Here is a 21,795-nt window from a genome sequence, read left to right as displayed (position 1 = left end):
ATGACAAAATGCTTTCTAGAACTTCTGTTTACTTTGCAAGTTCTAATTTTGTTCTAATCCTGTCAAGTTCCAGTGAACCTCCCATTATTATGTGTCCTGAAGTTCGTTGTAAAAACAGAACTGAAAGGAATGATAACAGGAGTGATAAGGAATAGAGATGAGATGATAACATATCTTTATGGCATGGTTACTGGCAGTGTGTGACCTGAACTCGATTTGACACGCAAAATATAATTGTGTGTCTGCACATAAACAAAAGGTCAACAAAGGTCAAACCAAAGTTTGTTAAAGATTTTGTTTTGTTTTCTTTTTTTCCTCTGTCTCCTTTTGGTCAACAACACATGAAACTTGGTGGCCATGTACTGTAGCCCCCCTAGAGTTTTGCGATAAAGTGTCCTGGAGGCCACTTCCTGGATGAGTAGCTGCTGGTGGTGGGAGCACAGGCTGGCTATACTCAACAGTCAACTATCATACTCAACTATACTCAACAGTCAACTATCACAGTCAACTATCATACTCAACTATACTCAACAGTTAACTATCATACTCAACTATACTCAACAGTCAACTATCATACTCAACTATACTCAACAGTCAACTATCATACTTAAAGGAAAATTCCGGTTTTTAGCACTTTAAGGCCCTTTTCTGGTTTGTTTTGGATGAACCAGAGTGGTGGACACCGACATTTTGACGATTGGTCCTGTCTCGACTTTTCTGACTCATTTTGAATCGCCTTTTCACTTCTCAGGGTGGCTGACAATGGGCATACTGTAGTAGGCTACTCAAACATGTCCTAAAACAACCCTTAACGTTCGTTTTCAAAACTGTGCAACTCACCGAGTGGTTAGTGGAGTTCGTTGACTATTAAAAGCAAATATATCGGCGCAATGTATGATTCGTATTTGAACCTGAAGCATAGACAGTGGCGCAGCATGCAATGAGTCTTCCAACAGAAATCAATAGGATTTTACAAAATGCCAAATAAAAGACGACAGAAACTGTATTTCGCTACGCTACTTGTTTTGGAACATCAATATGGTTGCACGCGAGACTCTATGCAACACAGGGATTCCACTAAACCTTTCTTCACTAAAACCTGTCTGTGACTAGCAGAATATAGTCTACATGCATCTGCACTGTTTATTTGAAATCATAGGCAAAGTGAAACTAACTTCACTGTGGTGTCATAGTCAACGACAAAACAGTTCTACAAAATGAATTACTTTCACTATTGACTGACATAAGGGGTTACCATCGAAAACATAGCCTCACAATATAGCACTTACCCCAATAATGTCCGAATGACTGAATAAAAATCCTAAGGATATCAACATTGTGAAAAAAACCTGTATGCACCCCCATACACTGCTCAACAATGCTGAATAAGAAAGTTAATCATGCAATTGGGCTACTCAAAATGAAACTTTAAATTCACAAATAAAAACGAAATGTGGTGGAATTCCACCCAAGTTAATCAGGGTATATGGGAATGCTATAGGGAGAAATAAGGAAACAGTGTGATAGATTTCCAGAACTTAAACGGAAGTGGCTTGAATTCCAAGACCAGTTGGTAATCAGTCTAACAGGAATATACTCGATTTACCCTTATAGCCTACTGCACATTACATGATCTGTACGAGACACTTTCTTACTTTTAAAGTGGGTGCTTTGAAAGGCGCTATGTAACAAATAAAATGTATTATTTTAACCATCAGGGCCTATGAAAATCCCACTGTATCTGACTGTATATTTGGGGTATGCAAGCTCCATCTTACCCGCCACAGTGGCTGGTAAGTTGAAAAAATTCACCCACCAGTGCACAAATTCACCCGTATTTGGCTGTGGCGGGTGCTAATTTCCATCCCTTGGCTATACACATTAACCTGACTCCGCCAGATGGATTTGCTCCGCATATCCATCTGGGAACTTTTCATTGAAGAACTTTTGGGAAGGGGCGGACATACTGGTTAGCTGTTGGATAAACCATCTGTCTATCACCACCTTTGTTGGTTATCGACGGGCCAAATCAACCAATTAGATGAACAAAGTATTCTTCTAATGCCGTTTAACATACAATTAAGTTAGGTAACGTGACAAACGTTAAGATGTTTTAACTTACCATTTATGAACCTAATCAACGACAATTCCCATCAAGTTTTCACGGTAGGCCCTACACTTCTGAAGATAGTATATTCCTCCATTATGAACTGGAATCAGCCGTGGAGGATGTCTGTGTCGTTCATTCCTCCCAGCTGCATGGCTGAGACTCATAGCTTCACAGTTTACCCAGGAATACTTTCTAATTTGAATAAAACTTGCGCGATAGCTATGCTCATCTCTGTGGATGCAGTCATGTTGTTCGTTGCGTCACACCTCAACCCGCCTCAAAGCCAACGCTGATTGGACGTTCGTTTGGTGAACTGCTCCAAATTTTCTTTAACGGAAAGTATCCAGACTGATCTGCGAGTGAAACCCTGAAGCTCGCGAGATCAGGATGGTCTCACGAGGCTAATACACATAGCACTGTCAACTATTGTCAACTTAAACGAAGTTTCTGGCATTTCTATGCTTGATCTAGCAGATCATTTTATGACTTTACATTTTGTTTCTTGAAATAGCTTCTGATGTCCTCCACCTTTCTTTTCTTGCCCGACCCAACCAACCTGAATATTGGTGGGGACATTTCACACGTAATTTGACATTGGTGTGGACAAGTCCTTTGATCCCCACACAAATCTACGGCCATGGCAGTAGTTGAAACACACCACCCTCTTCATAGAACCCAGGGCCACTTCCTGGATGAGTAGCTGCTGGTGGTGGGAGCACAGGCTGGCTATACTGATTGGAGTGCTATCATGGTGGCTCAGTGCCATCGCTAGAGGCCTGTGCCAAGCTGCAGGGTAAAAGGGGATTTCCTTGTGCATTCATCAGACACAGACTGTGGTTTACTGGCAGGATACGTCTGCCACCAAAGTCAGACAAACAGGAATGTCATACAGATATAGAGGAATCAGGAAGTACATTTCTGAAATAGTTTTTGCAGTAGCTGTGTTTCCATTACAGCTTTGCACAAAATAAAGTGATATTTGTTGAAAACAAAGCACAATTGTGAATGGTAAATGTTTCCATTAAGTGATGCAATATGATGAAATATGTTTTGACAGTTTATCTTCAATTGCATCCACCAAAAAACATGGTGGGTTAAATTGAGGGGGTCAGAATGTAAGGGGAGGGAAATATTGATAGCTAAACCCTTATACTTGGCGGCGACAGACTTTGTACTTCCTGCATCTAAGAGTTCACAGTTCCTCTGAGTAGTTAGCTGACATCAGGACAAACTAACCGCTGTTACTTCATCACCAAAACACTGTTTCTGAGATCACTTAAAACTTGAACTCCAACACACTCCCAAAACTTGACAACTCAACTTGCCATCCGGAAATAGCCAAAACAGATGTGTGTGCTTCTGAGTAAGTTCATTATGTCGCAACAGCTGTTTTATTATGACTCTGCCCTGACTATCACAGGACTTGTACATCTCACTAGAAACCAAACAGGACTCATCGATCAGCACAAACTACACAGCAGCTGACATGTTATTTGTGCTTTATGGGTTATTTCAACTTGTATACTGTACATATTTATTGTTATGTTATATGCCGTTGATACTGTGCAAATGTTCTACAATGACCTTTCTCTACCCTGCTGTGCACCTTTTAATGTGCGTCTTGGCATTTGCCGTTCAGCTGACCTACTGACTGCAACAAACTGAAAACAAACTGACCGCTGTTTCTATCATCAGCAAAACAGTTAGTCAGAGCAGCTCAAGCTTACAGTGTCAGCATTGTCGGCAAGCTTACAGACACATCAGCATTTAGAGTTTCACTGTGTGCATTTCATTATGTCCACTCAGTGAGCCAAAAATCAGGCCCAGTCTGGTCTGAGATATAAAATTTGACAGAACTTTATGTACTGTAGCTTTTTTTTAAAGAAAAAAATAAATCAGACTGGATGGACATTTTATACCCTGGATAGCATCATCCCTATCATGGGGTAATGGATGGTTATAATAAACTCTAATAAAATGGGATTTAAACATTCTCATACTCATACTCATAGTCTTACTACAAACTGTACATTATACAGTTATAGAGTCACTTTGATCAAAAGAGAACGAACAACTGCACATATTCTGCCAATAATACATCAACAGATAGCGTGAGTGTTTATACAACATGACCGTTGGACCATCTGAGCTATTTGAGGCCACAGATTATATGATACATCTATTCCAATAAAGGCTTTATCTGATTTTCCTCATTTTTAAAAGAAAAAGCAATTAGCACACCAGGCACATATACTAACATGTTCATGTTCTATATTTAAAGTGGCTTTAAATAAGGACACAAATAATGTAACTCATTTTATTCTGACATCAAACACATGTCACTTGGTCAGCTCACAGTGAGTGAATACCTTGGGGATCAATAAAGTATCTCTCTATCTATCTCTAAATGTGTTGGTTACATATTAAAAATAAAGTGCTACAGTGCTTTAATTCCACAGTGAACATGCAAGGAACAGGTTTCAGTTTTTTCTTCTTCCTCCTTTGAACCTGATGTGGTCCTACATTAAGGTATCTTTGAACCTGATGTGGTCCTACATTAAGGTATCTTTGAACCTGATGTGGTCCTACATTAAGGTACCTTGTGTAACTTTTAGTACATTAAGGTATCTTGTGTAACTTTTAGTAGGGAATGTTTTGGGTATGTTTTTGGTTGTTTATGATCCATGCTGATAAATGCTTTGGAACTATAGCCTAACCAGCCATAGCATTTGTGCATTCGCCTTTGTGGCCTTGTGTGTTTTCTTTTGTTTCTAATTTATTTAGGCTAATTCTTCAGATCCTCTCTTCTATTTAGCTAATAGGGATAGCACAGGGCTGGTCAGACACTAGAGGTGACACTGTTAGGAGTGAGTGACTAATGGTATCTGTTTTCCACCGGTTTTTAAATCATCTTCTGTGGTAATAGGCACAGAGGCCACTTTTTGTGAGATGATGGTGTAGAGGCCTCTGTAGTTTTGTGAGATGATGGTTAAAATGCCTCTGTAGTTTTGTGAGATTATGGTTTAGACGCTCCTGTAGTTTTGTGACAGCTCAGATTCCACTGGATTTTGAAGACTTTCCACCTGTATTGCTTATGGGAGGTTTCCACAACATCCCGCTATAAACAACACTATTTACCACTTACTGATGTATGATGGTTGATGGTTATTGCACTATGCTGTTCTGTGGTCTAGGTTGAAAACTCAGCAAAAATATAAGAAAAGCTGTCTATGTCCACATTAATGTATTTTCATTTCAAAACCATATATGAAATAACATGGCTGGGGCACCTGCACCATACGCCAGCGACCCGGGCTCGATTCCCACCCCGTGGTCCTTTCCGGATCCCACCCCGACTCTCTCTCCCACTCCCTGTCACTCTCCACTGTCCTATCATTAAAGGCATAAAAAGCCCAAAATATATATATAAGTATAGTATATAATACTGTTTTGATCCCGTGAGGGAAATTTGGTCCCTGCATTTATCCCAATCTGTGAATTAGTGAAACTAACACAGCACACCGTGTACACACAGTGAGGTGAAGCACACCCTAATCCCGGCGCAGTGAGCTGCCTGCATCAATAGCGGCACTCGGGGAGCAGTGAGGGGTTAGGTGCCTTGCTCAAGGGCACTTCAGCCGTGCCTACTGGTCGGGGTTCGAACCGGCAACCCTCCGGTTACAGGTCCGAAGTGCTAAACCAGTAGGCCACGGCTGCCCGTGCCCCGTATATATACTTTTAAAAAAATAACATACAAATTTATGTATAAAAATCTTTTTTTGTCCCTGCGCACTATAACGTAACCCCAGAGTAATAAAACTAAGCATTTCAGAGACTCCATTTCAGGGGCTAAAAAAATGTAATAAAATGTTTAAACTAAAAACCTATTTATGTGGACGCATCTACAAACTAATCTATGACTAATGGCAGAACTGAATGAATTTTACAAATCTTGAATCCTGGATCAGAGCCTTCAGGAGGCACTATGCAGTGTTTCCTCTAGGATTTTTTTAAGCAGTGGGGGCAGGCCTGTCCGAACCACCCCCCCACCCCACGGAACTGACAACTGACACTTCGCTGCAACACAAACAATTATATGTATTCACCTCTATTCACACACAATGAGGCTTAATTATTTTCAGCTGTATATTTGGAGAATCTACAACAGGTCTGCACAATGAATTTTGAAAGGCAACTGCGACTATTGTACGTCTGCCCCATTTCTGATACCGTGGGGGAAGAAAATTAAACCGTGGGAGGCCGCCACTACCAAATCAACATAGAGGAAACACTGCTATGGTAGCCTGGTTAGCACGCTGACCTTCTCAATTGTACTTGAGAGTGGGTCTGGAAAAGGATAATTGACTCACGACTTCCAGCAGGGGCGTAACTAGCAGTGAAATTAAACTGAAATTGATGACATCTGGGACCCTTTTTTAAATGATGATTTAAAAAAGGGTCCCAGATGTCTTCTGACTGCATCCCTTAGTGCTGGCTTCTCAAGATTACCCAGCATTCACTTTGTTTTCAAGATCATCTACAACAAACGAAAGGGTTCTCAACTTTGACAATCCTTATAGTGTCCAGTTTCCTTCCAAACCCAGTTTCCTTGAAAAACAAAATCCTAAACAAAACACCCACCAACACATTTGGTCTGTTTCACATGACGCCCCATGAGAACATCTTAAATGTACATGTTCCATGCGTGGCTTTGCAGAACTCAGACACATGGACTTGGGGCATCACACAGTCTGTGGCCTCTCCATCCTCCTGCAGGGCCCAGGGCAGTTGCCTCAGTTCACCATCAGATATGCAGGGCCCAGGGCAGTTGCCTCAGTTCACCATCAGATATGCAGGGCCCAGGGCAGTTGCCTCAGTTCACCATCAGATATGCAGGGCCACAGCGGTCCTCTTATCAGGAAGCAGTCCTTTCTTCATGAGGTATATCAGGTGTTTTGCGAACAACGTGATTTGAAAATACTTGAGTTATTGAGAGTTATAATATCCATATCCACCAAATAGTGTCCTCTCATGGTGTGCTGTCCACTCTGGCTTGACCAGGTCTCTGCAGTGGGGAGGTGAGGTAGCATAGTGAGAGGCATGACGCATCAGCTCCTTCAGGTCACTGTGGTCAGTCGGTCCAGGATGACAACAGGCCATTCTGCAATACTGTCTGGTTCATAAGCAGCTGGAGAGAAAGTGGATGAGATCATATATTACTCTTTGGACTTATCCAACTACACCATGTCAACATCCCTCAGATGAGATGTTAAAGTAACACAATTCCCCTCTTTGTCAACTAACTGGGTAAATTCAGTGCTAAGGGGGAACTAGTTTAATTAGAGGGGATGCATCCCCTCTATTGAAATCCGGAGACTTATTATGACCGCCGCGCAGCGAAGCGGCGGTCATATAGGTTTAGTCTTTTTTTTTTTTTTTTTTTTTCTTTTTCGCATGCCCAAATTTCCGTCAAGGATTCCCGGGACACTGAAAGACCGGGGTACACGAAACTTGGTGGGCATGTAACCCCACATGGATAGCATGGAACCATCGTTTTTCGTTTTGATCTGTAGCCCCCCCGCTGGACTGGACCCCCCGAAAGGAGGGTAGGGCAGAAACAGTTTTCTGTGAATATCTCGAGAACCGTAGGGTTTAGGAGGACCATTTTTGTATGTTGATCTCAAGGGGCCATGTCAACCCATTCCATAACCACTCATTTCATGTATAGCGCCACCTAGTTAAACACAAAAAAGTAAAAATGAGGTGTTATAATCACAGGTATCTGTGACCTAACATAGTCAAAACTGCACGAAATTGGAAGTGTAGGATCATTATGACACCCTCTGAATGCACGCCAAGTTTCGTGGAATTCCCTTCATGGGGGGGCCACACAATAAATTAATTTATGTTACTATACACCAACTGGCCTGTAGGTGGCCGGAGACAGTTTTCTGTGAATATCTCGAGAACCGTAGGGCCTAGGAGGTCCACCTTTTTTTTGTATGTTGGTCTTAAGGGGGCATGTCAACCTATCCCATTACCACTTATTTCATTTATAGCGCCACCTAGTTAAAAATGAAAAAGCAAAACATTAGGTGTTTTCATCACAATATCTCTGGCTGACATGGTCAAAACTGCACGAAATTGAAAGTGTAGGATCATTATGACACCCTCCGATGTAAATGTACATTTAGTTACCGTACACCAACAAGGATTCCCGGGACACTGAAAGACCGGGGTACACAAAACTTGGTGGGCATGTAACCCCACATGGATAGCATGGAACCATCGTTTTTCGTTTTGATCTGTAGCCCCCCCGCTGGACTGGACACCCCGAAAGGAGGGTAGGGCAGACACAGTTTTCTGTGAATATCTTGAGAGCCGTAGGGCCTAGGATGACCAATTTTTTGCGTATGTTTTCCTCCAGGGGTCATGTAAACCCATTCCATATGCACACATGTGCATAAACAGATACACACGCACACACATACACAGTAATCCTACGTATGACACATACTCACACAGCAGACATATATACGCATGCATGCACATGCACACACACAGGCACATAAACAGGCAAACACACAAGCACATGCACGCACACACACCCACCCACCCACCCACACACACATAAACATAAACATGTACACGCACACATGCACATAATTCAAAAATTTCTCAGAATTATCAACAGGCAAGATGGGGGTGGGGTTGTATAAAATGTATTTTACATGTGAAATCTATGAACTAATCATGTTTTGGTACTTGTTGTCTAGCAGATACCAGTGAGAATTGAGTGTGCATAATGCAATTCAGTGAGACAGTTAGAATCATATATGCCTTTCAGCGTGACTTATTTTTGTGGAAAACATGTGATGGACTGGGCGGCGGTCATATTTTGTACCGCTCTGTGGTACATCTAGTTATTATTTTTTTTTTACCTTTTTGTGTGCGCTATTCAGCCCAAACCGCTTAACGTACAAATTTGGTTGAAACACCGTTCCGTAGATCTTCCAAGGCTTTACCGTTCTATCCGTTTTTCATTTTTGATAAGTTTATACTTTTTGAGATATTTGTAATTAAAAGTCTTTTTTTCCCCCATAGACTGAATGGGGGCTGTGATGTCATAATAGAGCCAGCTGCGCTTGTTAAGTAGTTCTCAGAGCAGTTCCCAGGCTAATCAGAACACTGGCACAGCTGTCACCTGTGAGGAATCCAACTGTCTCAGCTTCTAAACAAAGATAATGAATGCGTAGCAAGATGGGTCGTCCTAGTTTATGTCTATGAGGGCAAAGTGGAGTTCAGTCAGAGACGGGCTCTGGTTCAGTTCCCGCCTGCACAGGGGCGTGTCACTGACGTATGACTGACGTTTGAATGCCTCGGTTCCACGCCAGATAGAAGCCGGAGTACAAAACAAACTTGGTGTACAGTACACCTTCATTAATGTTGATTTTCTCCCGACTGGAGGGTCATACTGTCACGACATTCTCCTGAAATGGAGAGGAGGGTTTGGAGATCATGATACCGTGGCCGAAATGTGCATTCATTGCTCAGAAAAATAAGGCTTTGACAAATTCTGGGAAATTCTTGGATTCTGCCATAGACCTCAATGTTAAAAAGGGAGCCCGATCACTGCATAAATAGGGGATAGTGCCCCCCCCCTCGTGCGGGGCGTGTACTACTGCTACCCTATTTGCATACATTTCCTGGGACAGGAAATGGCCTCTCAGGAAGTATCTTCGTAATCAACCATCTTTGTTCTAAACATACAATCTAGCCAAAGATTGTTAAGGCGGAGCAAGATACTTCGTCGTAGTTCATGTCTATGGGCGCGAAATGGGGATCGAATCCTGTCTGCATAAAGAGGCGTGTCGATGACGTATTGATGAGCGTACGTTGCAACCCGCCAACAGCAGCGGCATAAATAACCGGCGCACACCTGATATAAAGTCGATTTTCTCCAGACTGGAATGCTGAAAAATGCTAAAAATGTACCTGAAATGTTAACAAGGGTTTGAGGATCATGAAAACGTGCCCGAAATTCACATTCTTAACTCTATAGAACTAAGACCTTAGCATATGTGGTAAAATTCTGAGCTATGCCCATACACTTCAATGGAGCAGTCGCTGCCTCTGCTCTGCATAAAGGGGGATTTTGACCCCCCCTCGTGCGATCCGGGTTCCCGGAAGTGGCTCCTGATGAAGTATCTTGCTCCGCCTTAACAATCTTTGATCTAGCTCTACCTGAACTACACATCCTGTTAAAGTGTTTCCTGTGTGTCAAAATAAAAGTCCCAGCCATTCAGCATTATATCTCCAGAACGGCTTGACGTACATGCTTCAAATTTGGTACGAGTGTTTTCATGTACTCAAAGATGAAGGTCAAATGTCAAGGTCAAAAACACCTTGAGTGTTATATCTCAAGAATGCCATGTCACATAAGATTTAAATTTGGTTACTCCAAAAGCACCTTTGCAGGTATCACAATTACCCTACCAACCAGCTAGCAGCAAGCTCAACAGCCCCACCAACATCCTAATCAGCAGATTGCATCCCCTCGTGTAATTCCTCGGAATTGCATTTCTAGTTCACATTGATGTTTGCATATTGCAACTTAATAACAACATTCTCTCTTTTCTAGTAGGAAACTTGCTTGTTCCCATCAAAAGCCAGAGATCCCTGCTGTTCCACAGGATGTTACCTGCAGCATATTATTCATCCCTATCAGACAGAGTTGCACAACAGTAGGCTACTCACCATCACTTTAATTAGCATGTTCATTTGGACCGGTTAGACTCCGTAACTGCTGCCATCATGCCAGATATCCATAGTCAGAAAAAAAGTATTATCAGACAGGCAATAAAAATAATTGAATAATTAAAATAAACACCAAAACAGAACTATTGAAACTATTGTCTGTGTCTGTGTGTGTGTGTGTGTGTGTGTGTGTGCAATGTCTGAACAATTGTTTTTATCAGTATTCTTGAAAATGGTAACCATGATAACAGTAGGCCTAAATTATAAAAAATAATAATTTAATCAGAAACCGTTCTTACAGTACAGTTTGAGTTTGTTTGAGTTGACTTCACTTGAAATTAACATGTTCGTTTGATTCTGATCATGTACTGCTGCCATCACAATATCGCTTTCAGCTTGTACCTAGGAATCAAACATTATGATTAGACAGGCAATACAAAAAATATAGGTAGAAATGGAAATACGCTTTAATGAACAATTACCTCTGTTGTTACAATGTGATCTGAGTTTTGATCAATAAGATCTTTCTCCAAACATTTGTCTCAAAAACAAATAAATGCAAACACAATAAATAATTAAATATACTACTGAAAAGATATGTATGTGTGAGTATAAAACATGTGAAGAAAGAGAAATATCTGAGCAATTGTCTTTATCAGTATTCTTGAAAATGGCAACTATGATAACAGTACGCCTACAGTAAATGATAAAAACAAATGACCACTCTTACCTGGTGGGGTTGTTGGTTTGGGTTTTTTCTTCTTCCATAATATAAAGAGGCCAACCAGAACCCCACATGTAATAAGAACTATAACAACAACTACAATGGCAACAGTGTTTTTTCTTTCAGCACATTCAGTGTCAGAAGATGTTGATCCTTTTCTCAAGACATCAAGTCTCAGCAACTCACACCTACAGAGGTCACATAAATAAGTACACTTTAGATACGTGACTAACAGCTGAGTGTTTAATCTGAACCTGGAAACATGTCCAGTGTATGAACTCACTGTGTTTGTGGTCTGCAGGATGTGAATGATCCATCTGAGTATGAGTCACCTACACAGTCACCACACACAGTATCTGAAGATGATGTGCCTGCATAAGAGATCAGAAATCAGATAAAGGTTGGTACTTAAAAAGGCTGATATGTAATGCACTGCCTGTCTTTCTTTGCATGTGTGTGTGTGTTTTTACATATACTTCTAACATTGTTATTCTCTCTGTTACAGATGATTTCCTAACCTGGCTGTCTGATGTACTGTCCTGGTGAGCACTTTGTGTGTTCCAGAGCTCCTCTGCAGCCATCTTTGATTGGGTCAGTGCAGTAGTGACCTTCCAGAGGCTCACAGAGTGTGTCTGAGGTGGAGCTGCACGCCCTCTTCACTCTTAGATTTTTACCTATATTAAAACATAATACATGGATTACAGAGTTAGTAACATAAGCATTTCATTAGTTGATGCCCAATGAGCTCAAAAAATAAACAAATAAAGCAAACCACAACAAGACATGTATTCGCCTTACTGGAGTCACAAACTGTGCAGGATCTGCACGACACAAGTCCATTGGGTGCATCAGTGTAGAGGGATGATGGACATGGAGCACACTCAGTGCTTCCATAGCTGTTGCAATGTATTAGCACATAACAACCTTTAAAAAGTAAATAAATCATAAGAACACAAATCAAACACACATAGAGGGAAGTCTGAAGAGGGGCATGTCATAGAGTGCTCCTTACCAGGGTCACACATGGGGCAGCACTCCTGTCCTATAAGGTACTCAGCTCGGCCACAGGCAGCAGAGACCCCAGACACAGTCAGGAGGAGGAGCACTGCAACAATCACCAGCTTCACCATAGTCTCTTCGGGGTGTAAACTATAGTACTTCAGCATGGTCTTCACACAGCTAAGCAACAGATTCATCCTGCAGTGTCATAGACGCAGCTGTCAAAACAATAAAAAAGACTTTTAAATTATGTTTTATTGCACTTTTTTCAGTTCATTTATATTTATTTATAATTTTATTTGTTATTTCTTCTGGTTCAGGTCCTTCACATAGAGTATATAGGGGGGTGCTGGATCAGGCTTGGTCGATGAGATGAGAAACATTTCAAATCAACATGAAATAAAGTTCCAGGGGGGTATTCCATCATCCTCGCTAAACGCTAAACCTGCCTTATTTCGATAAGTCTTGCTAATTTTAGTATCTCTCCTATAAGCTAACGGTCTAATCTGATTCAATGAGCTGGAGCTAAAAGTGTTACTGTCAGACTCAGAGAACGGCTGGATGAACTGGGGAAAGGTAAAACTCAATTGTTTAACTCGAGGGGAGGTGGAAAATGAGTGTATTTCCCCAAATGGTGGAATATCCCTTTAAACTTTGCATCTCTGACCAGGTGTTTCAGATCGCTAAAATATAGCCCTAGGAATCCATGATAAATGTGATTGGTTAGGCTGGACCAATGATGTTAAAGTTAATATAGAAGTCTACACCCATTACAATGCTTGGAAGCGTTTTCTAATTGACAGTGCCCAGACTCTCCTCATTAAGTGAGTAAGTAACTTACTCTGGTGAAACCAGGCTATCTTAAGGGGCCCAGACCATGGCAATACTGTACTGTAATATGAAAGTGACCATCTGACTGTAAAACAATTCACCTTTTGTGACATTCGAGTTAAAATAGGTGCATTTGTTCTGTTACACATTCTATAACGTAAGCTAGGGTATTATAAACATATGTGCATATAGGATACACAAGATATTGTGAGGCTACATTCAAATTAGTAAAACTTTCCTGAAGTGTAACTCTGGCATTACTTTGTATACTCAAGTGAATTGTCTTTGTGTTATTTTCTCACTTCCCATCTGTTCTTATCAAGTAGAGTAGACAATGCTCTTAAAGTGACAGTACACCATTTGTAAATTTTTTTTTTTTTTTTTTTTTGGGGGGGGTGGGGTGGTCCCGCATTTGAAGTGAAGTGTCCCTCATTTGGGGTTGAGGAAGTTGGCAACCCTAGCGTCAAGACACATTTGAGTTCTATATCTGAAAACTAAGATTTCAATTCCAGCATGTAGGCTATAACTCAAATAGAACGCTTATGCAATGTGTGCGTCCCTGCAGCAAGTGAAACTGGAGGTAACGTGGGCTAGAAGCAACAATAGTTTAAACAACAACGTGGCTTCCTGTAACTTATAATGGAAAAAGCATAGAAACTGCTAATCATAATCTTTAAATTGACATTAATTAAGCTGGCTATATGCAACACAATTTATTTATATTCCCTTTGCATATGTTTGGGTAGACTTCAAACGTTTTTGAATTTGAGCTTACAGTTCTGTCACTATTCTGTCCTTTACATGTATTTAGGTATTAGTGATACCTCGAAATTAGGCTGCTGTCTGTTAGGGCAATTTATTGTAGCCTGCTAACCCATATGCACAAAACATAATTTCTGAAATTATTTCTTGATTTATAACATGAGATATGTCTCCATGTAGGGTAGTGTCAAATAGTGAAGTGATAGGTAGATCATGTAGGCCTACATGTCACATGAGTCACACATATGAGGGGTGCTGCTTCTTCTGTCCCTCCCAAACTGCATTAAAATGGTGTGTTTAGCAATCAGAATTTCAATTTTTTTCGGGGTAGAAACTGCCGGACACCAATATACTCCGCACCCTTCTCAGAAAATACTTACAACGTCCCTGTAGGGAGTTATTTATAATTTGCCAAGATTGTTTCATTTTCCTATCCCACAACCCCCACACTTTTAAAAAGCTTGATACGCCCCTGTCGGCCATAGGTAGCTAGTTTAGCTGAGTAAGCAGCGGGGTAACATGAGCCCTTTTGGGTTGGTTGAAGACCAGGCTAATTGTTGCCTTTGCCATTAGATAATTGCACTGGTTTAAATTCTGATTGTGATAATTGTGCAGCCTTAGGCTATTTCAACACACACACACACACACACACACTCAAGTGCCTGAGAATATGCTGTCCTGATAAGAACTTTTCAGCCTTGAATGTAGGAATGTATGACTGTTCTCTTTCTTTAGAAGTTATTTTCAATTTTGATACACTAAAACGTCAAGCATGAGTTTGATACATGCAAAGGCCACCTTTGAAGCTTTTGAAGCGTCGTCTTACTTCCCAGTCTTGTCTCTGCATCTGTACCTCTCCAGGAAATTATATTAGACTACAAGGGTATACCCATTTTCACTTCCCAGCCACTGCAAGTGCACAGAGCCATCAGAGAAAGTAGTTAACTGATGTTTTAGAAATATAAATGAATGGCATAGGCTTAGACCTATGTTGTGTATAGGGTTGCCACATTTGATTTGTGAAAATCTGGGACATTCATTGCTGATTTTGATTAATGTTAAATGCCTTTAATTATACTAGGCCTATTAATGGTTCTAAATAATAATTTATTAACAAATGCTGCAAATGTTATACTGTTTAACTATACATTGTCAGGATCTGGCCTGGGCCCACTTCCCCGATAACGACGGAGACACGCTCTTAAGAGGGTTTTCTACGATTCATCTTACGATCATTCGTTTGGTTTTTCCGACTGTTTCCCGAACATGCTCGTAGCGTGAACGCGCGTGCACTGCTCTTAAGATGCTCTTAAGGGGAGCTGTCCACGTTAATAGTTCTGAAATATCCTCTGATTTGACGGTGATGTCAGGTGACTGCACGTCACAGCTATAGGCCTACCATTTAAACTTCGGATCTACACATTCATTCACATCAATACGAAAATAGAAACATTTGACATCTGCATGTAAGCATCCCAAGTAGGTTATATACCACACAGAGACATAAATAATTGTAATTATTTTAAGATTAGATTGTTGCACCATGCAATAATTTTTCGCGGTGTTCACGTTTGAAGATAAGAAAGAAGTCGAGTAAGAAAGAGAGGAAATGTGTAGGCTTAGTTTTTGATGCAGTAGGCTACAGACTAAACCACATGTTGCTTTCTCTGCTTTTTACCTCATAGGCCTAATAAAATATTCACTTAGCAAAGATAATGTCAAACTATTCTGGTAACGTCTCGTTTCATAACTTGATTGCATTTTTGTCCGCTTTTCATCACATTATTATGACCATTAAATGTAGGCTATTTTGCACGCTAAAATCTGATTCATCACAGGTAAACACAATAAAGAATGGGAACGTAAATTGGATTATGTATTCTAAGTTGTAATTCCTCTGTATGTCCTGTTGGTGACCTCAGTGAGAAGTACTGTTAAGACGCTCTTAGCCGGTAACGAGTACTCTGGAGCACTCGTAGATCTACGAGTGTTTTCACGACGCTCTTAAGCTACGATGGTTTCGGGAAACAGTCGGCAAATCTTAAGACGTTCGTAAGAGGGACTTTACGACGCTCTTAGGCTTAAGATGCTTTCGGGGAAGTGGGCCCAGGACTGTTGATTTTGTGCCACCCTGGTGGCCATTTTGTGTATTGTCCTGTGTTTGTTTTTGCCTGTTCCCCATGTGCTTTGTGTTACCTGCCTGTCACCTGTCTTTGTCTCCGCCCCATCTCCTTATTTGGTCTGTGCTTCCTTGTTAGTTTTCCCTCCATTTCTGCTTCCTCACCTGTTCCCTGTTATTGTCTCATTGGTTTCGTCCAGTCCTCTGTCTTTCTGTTAATTGGTAGGCCTATGTGTATTTCTACCCTCCTGTTTCTCTGTTCCTGGTCGGATTGTCAAGTCTGTAGTTCATTAAAGTGTGTTTTCTGTCAGAAAGAGTCTTGCGCATGGGTCCTATAAATGGTGCATTTATTGTCACTTTAAAGTTGCTGAGTCTAAACAGTTCTATATAATGCCCTTTCACCAGCTCTTTTAAGATATAAGGCTAATCCATAAATATTAACAATACTATGAATAATATTAAGTTGTTAGCCTACCCACCAAGGCCGTAGCCATGATGTCAACATTGGGGGGGACCAAATCTGTGGTGCGGTGTGAATTTCAATAACAGAATTCACATTTCCTGCCATGCAAAAATATTATTAAAATCACAAACAAGTCATTAGTTAAGTCAGTCAATTAGGATATACCAAGCTTTTGAGGGACATAGGCACGGATGGATTATGAACCTCTGGGCATAGATGCAAAAAAAAACCTCCCCTGTTAAGATAGGGGCGCCCGGGGGCATACTTCCCCGGAAGACTTATAAAAATGACCCTTTATAATTATGACGACTTGTGAGTTTTGTGGAAATAGAAGAGAAGGGCGGAGAAGCAACTTCACTTAGGCTTCAGGGCCCCCTGAGCTCTTGGGCCCAGTAGGTCCATTCAATAATCCATCCCTGGATATAGACCTGTGGTATGACTCCATTTGTCCAAAATGTATATTTTAAAAGAAAATACAAACTAGAGTATCTTTGATAATCTCTATATTACACTGAATGCTTACTCATAGGTTTGGACCTATAGCCCAATCATATTTTGTATTTTGATTTTATTATTCTGGCAGCTAATCACACAATTTTAAGGTAGTTTGAAGGGGATGGGATTCAAGATAGGCTAGCCTACTAAGTCAGGTCCCTCTTCTGTCTGACTCACCTCAAGTTACCCTATGCATTATAGGCTGGTTTCTGACAGAAATTACGTTTTGTGTTAACATGTAGAAACACAGCCTTTATTTGGTGAATGGAGGTGGAAATTCCTTTCTTTGGTTATTGTCCGCGATTCACATTAACTGTAGGCTATCACCGCCATTGTAAAAGTTTTTTCAACTTTTGTGCCGTCGCCACATTTGAGTGCTACGTTTTGCCTGCATGGATGCGCGATTGAGCGCGCATCTAAATGTAACTTATAAACCGGTTCATTTCTGACATTACTACTAGCATATTAATGCATTATTTATGTTGTAAGACATGTAAAAGAAATGAATAACACAGGCATGCACAAATTCAAATAAAAGGACACTTTCGCTTTTTCACTTTCGCTATCATTGCGAGAAAATAGGCTACAATATGGAATTGCTTCAAAGTTCCCTTTGAGTCTGATCAGCTTCAAAAATGAATGGGGTTTCCTTAGACAGTGCTACACCTTTCCAACAAGTTTTGTGACAATTGTACCGGTATCTTTTGCGATATTGTTGACAGCCTGCACCGCAGCAGGGTGCAGGAAGCTTTTGATAGCGCACGCCTTAAACGATAAATGCAAAACCTCCAGGACAAACCACTCACAGTGTAGGCTACTCTCTCTGAAACCATCAACAGGTCACTAATTTGTGCGTTATTTACGTTTGATTGCATTTCAGATGGCGGGTCTTGTACCGTGGTAAAGTTGGTTTTATATTGGACGTTGGATATTCGACACATTCGAAAAATCTATTTAGCACTGACTACGAGGGTCGAGTTTGTGTCAAACCAACTTGAATGTGTTTAAACAAGGCCTGCCTATATTACACAAAGCTTCTTTTGTCCAAAAACCCATGTTTTGATTTTATGAATTTTTTACGCTGATAAAAGATTTCAATCTATTATGCGGCTTCACCTTTTGACTTACCCATACTAAAACACATCTCCTGAACTCGGCTTACTGCCCTTTCTAGTACACAAAGCTTCTTTTTCCCTAAAACTTACTCTTTGATTTTATACAATTTTTAATGTTAAATGTTTCAAATCTATTATGCGGCTTGCCCTTTTGACCTACCCATGTCAAAACACATCTGGTGAACTCGGATTACTGCTCTATATAGTACACAAAGCTTCTTTTTCCCAAAAATCCATTCTTTGATTTTATAAATATTTTTTAATGTAAAAAAAATGCTTTAAATGCTTTAAATCTATTATGCGGCTTGACCTTTTGACCTAACCATGTCAAAACACATCTGTTGCACTCAGCTAACTGCCCTACATAATACACAAAGCTTCTTTTTTCCAAAAACTCACTCTTTGATTTTATATTAATTTTTTACTATTCAAAAATGCTATAAATCTATTATGCGGCTTGACCTTTTGACCTACACATGTCAAAACACATCTGTTGCAATCAGCTAACTGGCCTTCATAGTACACAAAGCTTATTTTTTCCAAAAACTCACTCTTTGATTTTATATTAATTTTTTACTTTATAAAAATGCTATAAATCTATTATGCGAATCGACCTTTTGACCTACCCATGTAAAAACACATCTGCTGCACTCAGCTAACTGCCCTACATAATACACAAAGCTTATTTTGTCCAAAAACTTACTCTTTGATTTTATATTAATTTTTTATTATTCAAAAATGCTATAAATCTATTATGCGGCTTGACCTTTTGACCTACCCATGTCAAAACACATCTGCTGCACTCGGCTAACTGCCCTACATAGTACACAAAGCTTCTTTTTTCCAAAAATGCACTCTTTGATTTTATATTATTTTTTTACTATTCAAAAATGCTATAAATCTATTATGTGCCTTCACCTTTTGACCTACCCATGTCAAAACACATCTGCTGCACTCAGCTAACTGCCCTACATAATACACAAAGCTTATTTTGTCCAAAAACGTACTCTTTGATTTTATATTAATTTTTTATTATTCAAAAATGCTATAAATCTATTATGCGGCTTGACCTTTTGACCTACCCATGTCAAAACACATCTGCTGCACTCGGCTAACTGCCCTACATAGTACACAAAGCTTCTTTTTTCCAAAAATGCACTCTTTGATTTTATATTATTTTTTTACTTTATAAAAATGCTATAAATCTATTATGCGAATCGACCTTTTGACCTACCCATGTCAAAACACATCTGCTGCACTCAGCTAACTGCCCTACATAGTACACAAAGCTTCTTTTTTCCAAAAACTCACTCTTTGATTTTATATAAATTTTTTACTATTCAAAAATGCAAAAAAACAAGCTACCTCTTTGTAGGTAGACATACATCATTTATATTTATTAAGTTAACTATATTTTGTTTTCCATCCAAAGTTCCATTTGGCTGTGTAAATCAACTGGATTTTTTAAATTTTCAATAAATGTATAATATAGATTTATAGCATTTTTTGATAATAAAACATCTATAAAATCAAAGAGTGGGCTTTGGAAAAAAATAAGCTTTGTGTACTATGTAGGGCAGTTAGCTGAGTGCAGCAGATGTGTTTTGACATGGGTAGGTCAAAAGGTCAGGTCGCATAATAGATTTATAGCATTTTTGAATAGTAAAAAATTAATATAAAATCAAAGAGTGCGTTTTTGAAAAAAAGAAGCTTTGTGTACTATGTAGGGCAGTTAGCCGAGTGCAGCAGATGTGTTTTGATATGGGTAAGTCGAAAGGGGAAGGCACATAATAGATTTATAGCATTTTTGAATAGTAAAAAATTTATATAAAATCAAAGAGTGCGTTTTTGAAAAAAAAAAGCTTTGTGTACTATGTAGGGCAGTTAGCTGAGTGCAGCAGATGTGTTTTGACATGGGTAGGTCGAAAGGGGAAGCCGCATAATAGATTTATAGCATTTTTAAATAGTAAAAAATTTATATAAAATCAAAGAGTAAGTTTTTGAAAAAAAGAAGCTTTGTGTACTATGTAGGGCAGTTAACTGAGTGCAGCAGATGTGTTTTGACATGGGTTGGTCAAAAGGTCAATTCGCATAATAGATTTATAGCATTTTTGAATAGTAAAAAATTAATATAAAATCAAAGAGTGAGTTTTTGGAAAAAAGAAGCTTTGTGTATTATGTAGGGCAGTTAGCTGAGTGCAACAGATGTGTTTTGACATGGGTAGGTCAAAAGGTCGATTCGCATAATAGATTTAAAGCATTTAAAGCATTTTTTTACATTAAAAAATATTTATAAAATCAAAGAATGGATTTTTGGGAAAAAGAAGCTTTGTGTACTATATAGAGCAGTAATCCGAGTTCACCAGATGTGTTTTGACATGGGTAGGTCAAAAGGGCAAGCCGCATAATAGATTTGAAACATTTAACATTAAAAATTGTATAAAATCAAAGAGTAGGTTTTAGGGAAAAAGAAGCTTTGTGTACCAGAAAGGGCAGTAAGCCGAGTTCAGGAGATGTGTTTTAGTATGGGTAAGTCAAAAGGTGAAGCCGCATAATAGATTGAAATCTTTTATCAGCGTAAAAAATTCATAAAATCAAAACATGGGTTTTTGGACAAAAGAAGCTTTGTGTAATATAGGCAGGCCTTGTTTAAACACATTAAAGTTGGTTTGACAGAAACTCGACCCTCGTAGTCAGTGCTAAATAGATTTTTCGAATGTGTCGAATATCCAACGTCCAATATAAAACCAACTTTACCACGGTGGGACTTGTTGGTTTCCTGTAATAGCCTATAGCGGTTTTTTTATTTATTTATTTTTCTATGTCCGAATATTGGGGGGGACATTTTGGTCACGTCTGAATATTGGGGGGGACACGTCCCCCCCAAAGTCTATGGTGACTACGGCCCTGCTACCCACTCCGAAAAGTTACCCATTTTCACCCTGTCGGCATTGTGTAGGCCTACTGTGTAGCCTATCTCTTTTTCTTCGCCGCTGGCCCTGACTTTGATTGTATTGCCTATATCCTCCTCCGTCTCGCGCCCCATTTTATCAAACCAAATCGAACCGAAATTTCTTTTTTTTTTTTTTACTATAGGCTACCCTCTCCAATCTGTTGCCTACCCGCACGCACTCTCTTAGACACGCTTGCTGCGCGCGGCCGGTATAGTTGTTAGGTGATGCTGATGGTTAAGGAAAACTTTTGTTTCGCAGGTCTGCATTACAACCAATCAAATAAGCGCATGCCTGCCTCCGACAGCAGGATACAATCAAGATAACTTAAGAAAAATAGTAGGATTTCAGGAGCGGAACATAGGTTTTATTGAAAGTGAAACTAGGGAATAGGGGAGCGCGGGGCACAAAGTAACACTTTTTGGTTATGGCTAAATAATTCTAAAATCATTTGAGTTTCACTAGTTAT

General features: G+C 39.8%; 1 protein-coding gene across 3 annotated transcripts in view; it reads right to left on the bottom strand.

Moving 5' to 3' along the window:
* Positions 1–4,361: 4,361 nt before the first annotated feature.
* Positions 4,362–21,795, bottom strand: part of LOC143101384 (tumor necrosis factor receptor superfamily member 14-like) — a 147,428-nt gene continuing 129,994 nt past the window's right edge. Inside the window, exons 2-7 of one of the 3 annotated variants that reach the window (XM_076264691.1) lie at positions 12,604–12,808; positions 12,390–12,515; positions 12,110–12,265; positions 11,875–11,962; positions 10,868–11,779; positions 4,362–7,298 (exon numbers count right to left, since the gene is read on the bottom strand). In XM_076264691.1, coding sequence (XP_076120806.1) covers positions 11,545–11,779; positions 11,875–11,962; positions 12,110–12,265; positions 12,390–12,515; positions 12,604–12,787 — 789 coding nt within the window. In that variant the 5' untranslated portion in view covers positions 12,788–12,808 and the 3' untranslated portion in view covers positions 4,362–7,298; positions 10,868–11,544. The remainder of the gene's footprint in view (positions 7,299–10,867; positions 11,780–11,874; positions 11,963–12,109; positions 12,266–12,389; positions 12,516–12,603; positions 12,809–21,795) is intronic. The other 2 variants (XM_076264693.1, XM_076264692.1) reach the window with 2 other exon arrangements.

Source organism: Alosa pseudoharengus, unplaced genomic scaffold (genome assembly GCF_046254945.1).
Source record: "Alosa pseudoharengus isolate Yale_2024_CS ecotype anadromous, Long Island Sound unplaced genomic scaffold, YU_APseudo_1.1 YU_APseudo_1.1_scf_34, whole genome shotgun sequence".
In the NCBI taxonomy this organism is placed as follows: domain Eukaryota; kingdom Metazoa; phylum Chordata; class Actinopteri; order Clupeiformes; family Clupeidae; genus Alosa; species Alosa pseudoharengus.
The sequence above is the reverse complement of the archived record's forward strand: the minus strand, read 5'-3'. Positions and strand labels throughout refer to the sequence as shown.